Here is an 8,846-nt window from a genome sequence, read left to right as displayed (position 1 = left end):
GAGGAGGGAAGCGGGCGGAGCCGCGCCGTGCGGCGTTCATCTCCGAGTGCGGCCTTGCCGGCATGTTCGTGCCTTGTGATGGCGGCGGCCCCGATTTCGAGGGCTTCACGCTGCTCATGGTGAGTGGGTGCCGGGGCCCGCTCCGAGGTGCTGGGAGGGGGGGGGGGGAGGTCGGGGTGGTGCGGTCTGAGCGCCTCCAGCGATGGGGCACCCGCAGCTCTCTGGGCAGCCGAGCCGGCGCCTCACCGCCGGAATCTTCCCTCTTTCAGTTTAAAGTCATCTTCCTTGTCCTATCCCTGCGGGCAGCGCAGCACCGCACAGCCCCTGGCTCAGATACGCCTCCAGGGGGTGAGGGAGAAGAAAGGTAAAACGTGTAGGCTGATAGTTTGATAACAGGGCAGAAAAGGGAAAATAATGACGAGAGAAGAACACGCAGAAGTGAAGCACGCTGCAATTGTTCACCACCTTTTGAGCCAGCCCCCAGCCAACCCCCCCAGTTCTGTTGCCGAGCACCTCACCACATGGCATGGGACGTCCCCTGGGCCACTCTGGCTCTGCTGCCCTGGTTCTGCCTCGTCCCAGCTCCTTGGACCTCCAGCCCCATGCTGGCAGGGCAACACCTGCCGAAATGGCCTTGGCTTTGTGCTGCTCTGCAGCAGCCACAACAGCAGTGTGGTATCAGCGCTGTTCTCATCTGAAAGGCAAAACGCAGTGCTGCACCAGCTACTAGGGACTTAACTCCATCCCAGCTGAAACCAGAGCAGTGAAAAAACACCTCATTCATGCATATTGTTCAAGCTGAGACTTGTAGTTGAATGTGTAGTATCAACGTTACCATTAGGTGTCACTTAAGGTCTGCCAATCTCTGCATTAGTTTTTAGAGTGACTTTTACCAATTCTACATTCCCCTTCCCGCACACCCCCCCAAAAAAAGGGGCGGGGGAGTGGAAGAAGACAAGTTTCAAAACCTTTGTTCAAGTTTACAGTGAGAGACAGGGTTATTTATAGAAGTGGCCAGTGTGATTTTGGGTGACCAACCTAAGGGGATAGCCATCTTTGCCTGAAAATGAGCTGAAAAGAAATCACGTTTAGTCAGAAATGAAATATCTTGAACCTTCACTGTTTAGAGAGCATATTGTCTGTAAAACACATTGTAATCCATTGATTTCTGCCACTTCAGCCAGCGGTGTCGGTGGGAAACGTTGGCCAGCTGGCAGTAGATCTAGTGATCTCCACGCTTTGCATGCCTAAAGTGGGCTACTTCTACACTGACTGCCTGGTGCCGATGGTGGGGAATAATCCCTATGCAACAACAAAAGAGAACTCAATGGAGCTGAGCATAAACGCTGAAGGTGTGTACTGAATGCTTACGGTGTTTGCAAGATGCGTGCAGTGCAAAAAAGGTTGCATTTACTTTTTTTGTTGTTACATTTCGCTTACGGGAACTGTGTTTAAACTCAAGTCCGTAATAACAGCTTCAATAACTAAGTCTCTATCTTAGGAACAACAATGTGTTTAGACTTGCAGAGGAGACTCTTAGACCTGACTTTATTTTCGATAACCAGTTTGACATATGGAACCAGTAAGAAATGCTGACTCACAACCATGTTGCAGTGCAGCCAAAACTCCCAACAATTTTAATCCTAAGCAACATGAAGTGTGCTCATAGTTCAGGTGCAGGAATGCAAGCTGCATTCTGGTGTAGAAGGGGATTTCTCCCTTCTCGCCTGTGTTTGTCTTTTTCTCCTTGTGCTGTTTCTCCCCCTTAAATTCACTGGGTTTTGCCCCATCTCAGTCATGGCGTTTCTTTCCTTTTTTTCTTCCTTTTTTTGCTCTTAAATCATAGAAATTTCAAAATAATCTGTCAAAATCTTTGTAAGACTGCGCAGAAGAATTTCCTGAATCATCGTAAGAGACAGATTATCTTATGTTCTGCTTCATTCAATCTTTTGAATCTGTGACAAGTGAAATTAAGTCCAATGAAGACATTGCACAAAAATAGGTATTTATTTTTAACAGCAATCAGGTTTTCCAATAATTGGATTTGATAACTGAAAGGTTATCCTCAGGTTTGTAAGTCTGTATACCCAGATTTCCTTTTTTGTTAAAAAGCTTCATTATTTCTCCTTGTAGTGTATTCATTGCCTTCAAAGAAACTTGTAGTTCTGCAGATCAGATCACCTTTTATAAAGGTACGTGCATCCATTGATTCTTCTGAGCTCATTTGTCAGTAGTTGCAGTTCTGTGGGCAGATGGTTCAGGCTCCCTGGGTCAATTTTACAAAATGACTCAAACAAACCAAAGAAGCAGAACTAGAAGTAATCAGCCAGGCTAGAAAATGTTTTCTTAAAACAGACCAAAATCCAGCAAAACATTTTTCTACTTAGTGCTGTAACACTTTCTGTGATGGATACAGTTTTGTCTCAGAGCTGATTTCTGCACTCTCTGAGGGCTGAGGTTTAGTTTTGTTTTTCCAAACCCCAGAACAACTCAGCTGAATTGTTAGATCTTATTATTAACATGTCCTTAGTTATTAATAGTCTCGAGCAAAACACAGAATGTTCTGAGTTTTGTCCATTTCTCTTTTCTTCATACAGTTCTTGCCTTTGTGTATGTATCTTGTATTGTAATGGCTTAATTTTTGCCGTTGCTTTTTGGCAAAATATGGAAGAATACGATGCGATCTAAATATTGTCCCCTCTTGTTCTAAAGCTTTTTCCTCTGGTACTGATGGCACTTATGTTGTTATTCATGTGCTCTTAATAAATGTAATCATTACATGTGTAGCTTTAATCAGATAAATTGCCAGTCTTCTGCTTTTTGAAAGTAAATGTGAACCCGTGAGCTTAAGGGATGTGAAGAAAAATCTATACAAAGCTGAGCATTAAATATGACATCTCTTTTGGTGCTTTTTTATCAACACAAAACATTTTTATTTCATTTCCCTCTGTCTTTGCATAAAGAACAAGTACAGGCCATTCTGTCAAACACTGCTTTCTTGGGTGGAAAGCAGCAAATGTGCCAGAGTCATTCTTCTGTCCAGCAGCCACGCATACCAGCGCGATGACGAACAGCTCCTCGGGTATGTTTGTGTCCTTAAAAGATCTATTTAATGTTTATGTTCTTTTTGGCAGTCTGACTTCTTTCCCTCTTTTTGTAGTACTTTTCATTGTTTTGCTTTGCTGTGTAGATAGGACATCTTGTTTTAATAACGTATGAAATGTTTCATGTTACACAGTGTTAGTCTCTGAACTTACTCCTGTTGAAAGTCCAGAGCAAATAATATGCTGTGAGGATATCGTGCTTGGCCTGCACTGTCAGTCTCAGTTTTAACTTCTTTTTTTCTTCCTGTTGCAATCAATGTCCAGGACCACCAGCTGCTTGAGGTCACAGATTAGATATCTAAGATTTAGTAGAATATTAGTTAGTCTCCTAACCTTTCACTGATTATTCTGCATGTTGAGGATTTTCAGTGTGTGGCAAGATTTCCAGGCTGTATCCATATATAGAGCCTTAAAGGAAGCTTAGGTCTATGTGCATCCCAGATAGAGTTCCCAGTGCTGTTTGCACGCAGTCTAAAGAACGGCCAGCTAAGATGGAGAGAAGTGGGAAGAGTGATATTCATTTTGTACATTCTGAGTCATAAGTTGTACCCGTTTCACCTTTTTTTGTGAAGGGGAACATGAGCCACAGCTCTGACACCAGAGTCACTAAAGACTGAGAATAACACATGCAGAAAACAGCTTTTTGAAGTCTGGGGGCAGCTGTAGTGTGAGCCCGTTATAAATATTGTGTAACAGTGAAGTCCATACTTACCTTAACTTCAATTGAATCTGTTCCCATCCAAAGGAAGAAAAGTCACCTTTTATATGTAAATTATTTTAGCAGCAGCAGTTCTCTTATGTGCTTACGTAGCTGGTATTTGCCAGTTACAAAAGCATCTAAAAAGGATACCTTAGTTATATTTATGGCAGAAAATTGTGTATATTGTCCTGAAGTCACTGAACATTTGTAAACTTTGGCTTGGAAAGGAAGGGAGTATTGCAGTTCTTCATTGCAGCTTCTTTCTGTCACAAGTAATAACTTCAGTGCTTTTATTGTCAGACTGAATACATTCTTGATTTGTTCCTAGGACACCGCTGCGCTACCTACTTACACCAGCTCTTGAGAAAGCGATTGAAGGCCATATGCAGGAGCTGAAATGGAAAGAAATGGAAAAAGTAGCAGCTTACCCTGGAATAAGTGATACAGAAAAAGTTCTACATATTCCTGGAGGTGGCATCACGAAATTGTTGTTTACTGAGAGGTGAGTTGCATGGAGATAAATGCATAAAGGATATCAGGTTTCCTATCAGATCACCTGGAGGTGTTCAAGGCTAAGTTGGATGGAGCCCTGAGCAACCTGATCTAGTACCAGATATGGAGGTTGGTGGCCCTGCATGCAACAGGGAAGTTGGAACTTGATGATCTTTGAGTGTCTTCCAGCCCAAGCCATTCTGTGACTCTACTGCGTGAGTAAAATTATTATGGATTACTTGTGGATCTTTATTGTTGTTAAAAGGTGTGCACTTTAGGAATTGTGGCAAAAGCATGTCAGGTGGCAAACTTTAGCTAGCAAAGCTCAATCACTGCACTAAACATATTAGTTCTGCAAAAGGGATTTGTTCTGTAAATGCCAGGTGGAAAATTAGCTTTTGGGCTTTTGTTTTTTGTGTGTGTGTGGTTTGTTTTTTTTCTCTTAACTATTGCTTTTGTCACCCATCCAAACTGCTATCTCCAGCAGCAGGAGTTTCTAACATCGTGCTTACCTTTGTGCTGACTCCAGCTATGGAAACAGTGCATAAATGCAAAAGCTGAGACCTCCCAGGACTGCAGAAATCAAAGTAAACTAAACCAAAAACACACAAAAACTTCATGCCTAAATGAATAAAACATGACATTGCTAAGGGAAACTGAACTTTAAAGATAAAGAATATTGAAGTTGTTGTAGCACATACATCATAGAACTTAATTTTAAACACATTGACGCTGTTTTGTGACCATCTAGTTGGTATCACTTCCCCCCCAAAAAAAACAACCCACCAAAAACCCTTCAAAAACAACAGTATGGCAAAAGCCATTTACCAGAAGTAGCGTTCCTGGTCTAACAAAGGAAGGGGTAAACTTCAGCATATGTTTTTGCAGAATATATGCTTAAGTCAGCTCTGATTGTGGGTTTTAATGACTTTTTCCCGAACGTTGCAATAGCAAACAGGGCTTGGAAAGTTTGCTTCATTGGTAGGAGGCAGAAGTGGAAATTGTAACAGCCTGCAAAACCGCTGTTTGAAATACATGGAAGGATAAGAAGTGATTGTATCGAAGGCTCCGTATAAATGCCCCGCTAGGGCAAAAGTGCCAACAGTCTGGTTGCAGACTTCATGTAGAGGAGGCCCAGAGTAACCCTCTGTGACATAGGATTCTTGCCTTGCAAAGGAAAGAATAATTTCAAGGTTTGGAAAGCAAACATTAAGTGTGGAAATGCAACCAAGCAAGTCTGGAGGGAAAAAAAAAGAAAAAAAAAGTAAAGTAAGTGTGTGTGTGTGTGTGTGTGTGTGTGTGTGTATCTATATATATATATACATATATAATATATAAGGATCACATGTGTATGTATAATACATGGAAATCTGCATTTTCCTTTTTAGTGTAATACGTCTTTTAAGGCAGACCATATACAGTCTGTTGTGCTAAATACACAAATGCATTTGTTTTTGATTTGTAAAAGAAACAGAAAAGCCTGCCTGTTTTTGTTGCAGTTGTTCCAAAGGAATCCACATGGCAGTTCTTCTCAAATTCTGCTCAGAAGGGGACAATATCCCTGACGCCTTTGGGCTTGTTAACTATCTGAATGAATGGCTTCAGCTAATTGAAATCAGAGTAAGTGCTGTTTGTTTTAGAGCTTTCATATTTTATATCAGCTATTTTCATTTTCTGTATTGGCTGGCTTCACTTTGGCCTGCGGTCACCAAGAGCAGGCCAAATGTAAGATATGTTTTGATTAAAATTGTGCTGGGAAGTTTCCCACCCAAAAAACAAACCTTGGACAGAGGTGGTGGAAACTGTAAAGATTTCATCCGCTTAGAACTTCCAATATTTTTCTCTAAAGCTGTCCACCATGACACTGACATTTGAAAGGCTGCCCATGATTCTAATACATGTGCCAGAGAGAAAATTGCATTAAATCGCATTATTCTTTAAAACTTAAAGGAGTTACTCTGTCCTTGTTGCAGAGAAATTCTTCCACAGATGCTTCTCCAGAGAGGGAAATACCAGATCCTTCTTCACAATGGAAAATACCAAGTTCCTGGCGCCTGCTTTTTGGCAGTGGTCTTCCACCTGCACTCTTCTGAGCTGTTTAGATTTCTTCTGTAAGTCGCACCGGTTCAGTGTCAATCATCCCATGAAAAGATGATTGTACACTAGTTGCCAAGCAACAGCAGCCTGATTCGTGGTGTAAATACGTTCTTAGGGAAAACTTCTTTTATCTCTGCTAACTATTGAAATAACAGTAACTTTCAGAAATTGAACAAAGAAATAGGTTTGACGTAGTTGTTTATTGAAGATTTTTTTTTTCTTTTTAAATAAAATATTTTCAAAACCCTTTTTGTTTGGTTAAAGTATTACTGCAGTAGAAAAGCTCACGGTGTCTCTCTTAGCATAGCTGGGAACTTGACTGACGTGCAGTTTTTTAAATTTTGTAGAAAGATAAAGGCCCACTCCTCCAAGTCAATTGTGGATCTCTCTTCCAAAACCTTCCTGCTGATGTCAGTATAGCTCAGAAGTGATCCTTCTGCCTTCTTTTCCCAATGTTGCCACAGTAGCTTCAGCTGGGGAGGCTGCCAGTGGCAGAGCAGCATGTGCTGTTTTCTGATGTTCCTGATAACAGTTTCCACTCTTCTTCCAGGGACTGCAGAAACACTGGAACAAAAGCTTGTGAGGTAGACAAGCTTTCTTAGACTGCTTTGAGATGTATACAGTGCCCTGAAATATAAAGAAAGTAAAATGCTGTCCTGAAAGCAAGCAGTCTGGAGCCTGTCTGTTATAGGTGTAATCTGAAATACCAGTTTTGTTCACTGTTTCATGTTTGCAGTGGGACTTGTTGCATTACCAAGCTACATATTCAGTTTTGATCCTTTTATTTCTTTTGGCTCGTGGTCTTGTCATGGTTTTGCAAGTAACCTGAATGGAAGTACAAGCCATTTTGCAGCCTTTACACAGAACTCATCACAGAGGTGTTTCATGCCTGCAAACACTGTTTATTCAAGTCTTGCATAGTTAGAAAAGGACCGATGTCCTAAATACTCTGCTGCTGAACTTGCAGGATATGCAGCGGCTCCTCTCAGAGAGCTCTTTGCCTACTGCTCGTAGGGCTCATGTGATGAGTACAGCTCGTGGAAGTATAGAGTATAGATGCACTCGACGTGCTTTAATGAGACTTTTCCAACCACCATTAAATACTGGTATGGGAAAAGAACAAGCACAAGCTTTTATACTTTTCTGGTTTCCTTAGTTGTTATTTTTAAATAAGAGGACTGTATGAGCTTTATTTAGTTGGATCTATTTAACTGCTTCTTTCCTGGAGGATCGAATTAACGACTTCATTTTGGCCCAATTCCAGCATCTGTGAGCTTCAGCCACGCTACAGCAAACTTTGGAAATGTCTCTGCTCCCCACAGCCTGGGCTTCTGTCTGACGCTTAGCACTCCAGCCGGGGGGCAGTCCATGTGTTGCACACTGGGAGTTCATTTGTGGAAAGCTTTGGCGTTTGAGGAACTTGCTCTGTGCAGATAGCAGCCCCTCATGAGGCTCCCTGCAGCTGCTGGAGGCAGGCATCAGCTTTGTTTGAGGTCCAGAAATCTATTATGTAGATAGAAAGCATACAAAGTACTAAAAACAACCTTTGAAATACTCAGGTCAGCTTCTGTGTTTTTAAGAAGACATAAATAATCTGAAGGATAAGCCTAATTAGGGTGACAAGCAAGTGGTGCTTGGGTATCTACAGAAAGCTCAGCAAACAGGGAATGATGGTATCAAATAGTTGCAGTAATCAGGATGCAGCATTATGTATGCTGAGTGGTACCTGGGATGCAGCATTTCAGCAGGTGGCGTACTGCAGAGCTGTCTTCATCAGTAAACAGCTGTGATAGCTCATATTCCAAGCCTAAATTGTTTTGCTTTGAAGCAAGGGGAAACAGTAATTAAAAAGCCTCAGTGTGCAGGCATGGGTCCAGCAGCCAATTTAAGCCTCCAACTGGAAACCCATTTCACCTTTGTCTCAAGAAGCAGCCCATCCTCTTTTTGCCTTCATGTTTCACAGCAGAACTTGAGAGCCCTGCACAGAGAAGTGAGGCACGTGCTGGGACTTCCTGAGCCTGTGTCCTCACACTGCTGCTGCCACAGTACTGCCCATCTGTTTGGGAACTGCTCTCAGTTCCCTGTGCTCGCTGAGGCAGCCCCATGACCCACTCAGCTGAGAGAGTGGCTGTTAAAGCCCTGAAGAGCAATTTGAGAATTGAGTCACTGTGGGACGAGGGCCAAAGTACGCTCAGTGCACACCACGAAGTACAAGTTACTGCATATTGGACAGCTATCAGAGATAGCAGCAGGTGAAATACAGCAGTGTGAACACGTGCTGCCCATCACCAAACATATTATGGCAACTCACAGTTCAGAGAGAAGGAAAATAATGAAAATGTAAATCTCAAATTAGAAGGCACAAACTGCTGAGAGCTGTGTCCAAAGATGCAGACAGTGCTACAAGCAGGCTGCACTCCTGCATTCTGCAGCAATGAGGTTTGCTGCAGCAT

The 8,846-nt window shown here is 42.4% G+C and overlaps 1 protein-coding gene across 2 annotated transcripts; it reads left to right on the top strand.

Moving 5' to 3' along the window:
* The first annotated feature begins 6 nt into the window (after positions 1-6).
* On the top strand, positions 7-7,055 carry PSMG2 (proteasome assembly chaperone 2). Of its 2 annotated transcripts, XM_010708769.2 has the most exons (8): positions 7-119; positions 1,181-1,352; positions 2,134-2,192; positions 2,964-3,082; positions 4,133-4,306; positions 5,796-5,916; positions 6,270-6,407; positions 6,944-7,055. In XM_010708769.2, exons 1-7 carry the CDS (start codon positions 63-65, stop codon positions 6,387-6,389), a joined length of 822 nt encoding a protein of 273 aa, XP_010707071.1. In that variant the 5' UTR covers positions 7-62; the 3' UTR covers positions 6,390-6,407; positions 6,944-7,055. The 2 variants fall into 2 exon arrangements, with proteins under 2 accessions (XP_010707071.1, XP_003204988.1); XM_003204940.3 differs by lacking the exon at positions 6,944-7,055 and having other exon boundaries at positions 6,270-6,642.
* The last annotated feature ends 1,791 nt before the right edge of the window (positions 7,056-8,846 follow it).

Source organism: Meleagris gallopavo, chromosome 3 (assembly GCF_000146605.3).
Source record: "Meleagris gallopavo isolate NT-WF06-2002-E0010 breed Aviagen turkey brand Nicholas breeding stock chromosome 3, Turkey_5.1, whole genome shotgun sequence".
In the NCBI taxonomy this organism is placed as follows: domain Eukaryota; kingdom Metazoa; phylum Chordata; class Aves; order Galliformes; family Phasianidae; genus Meleagris; species Meleagris gallopavo.
Note: the sequence above shows the minus strand (reverse complement) of the source record. Positions and strands in the feature narration are given on the sequence as shown.

Bases quoted from the DNA above. Each gene is read 5' to 3' on its own strand.
- PSMG2 (XM_010708769.2), top strand. From the start codon at position 63: ATGTTCGTGCCTTGTGATGGCGGCGGCCCCGATTTCGAGGGCTTCACG. The intron at 1,353-2,133 runs GTGTGTACTGAA...TTCTCCTTGTAG, and splicing joins GCTGAGCATAAACGCTGAAG to TGTATTCATTGCCTTCAAAG. The intron at 5,917-6,269 runs GTAAGTGCTGTT...TCCTTGTTGCAG, and splicing joins TTCAGCTAATTGAAATCAGA to AGAAATTCTTCCACAGATGC.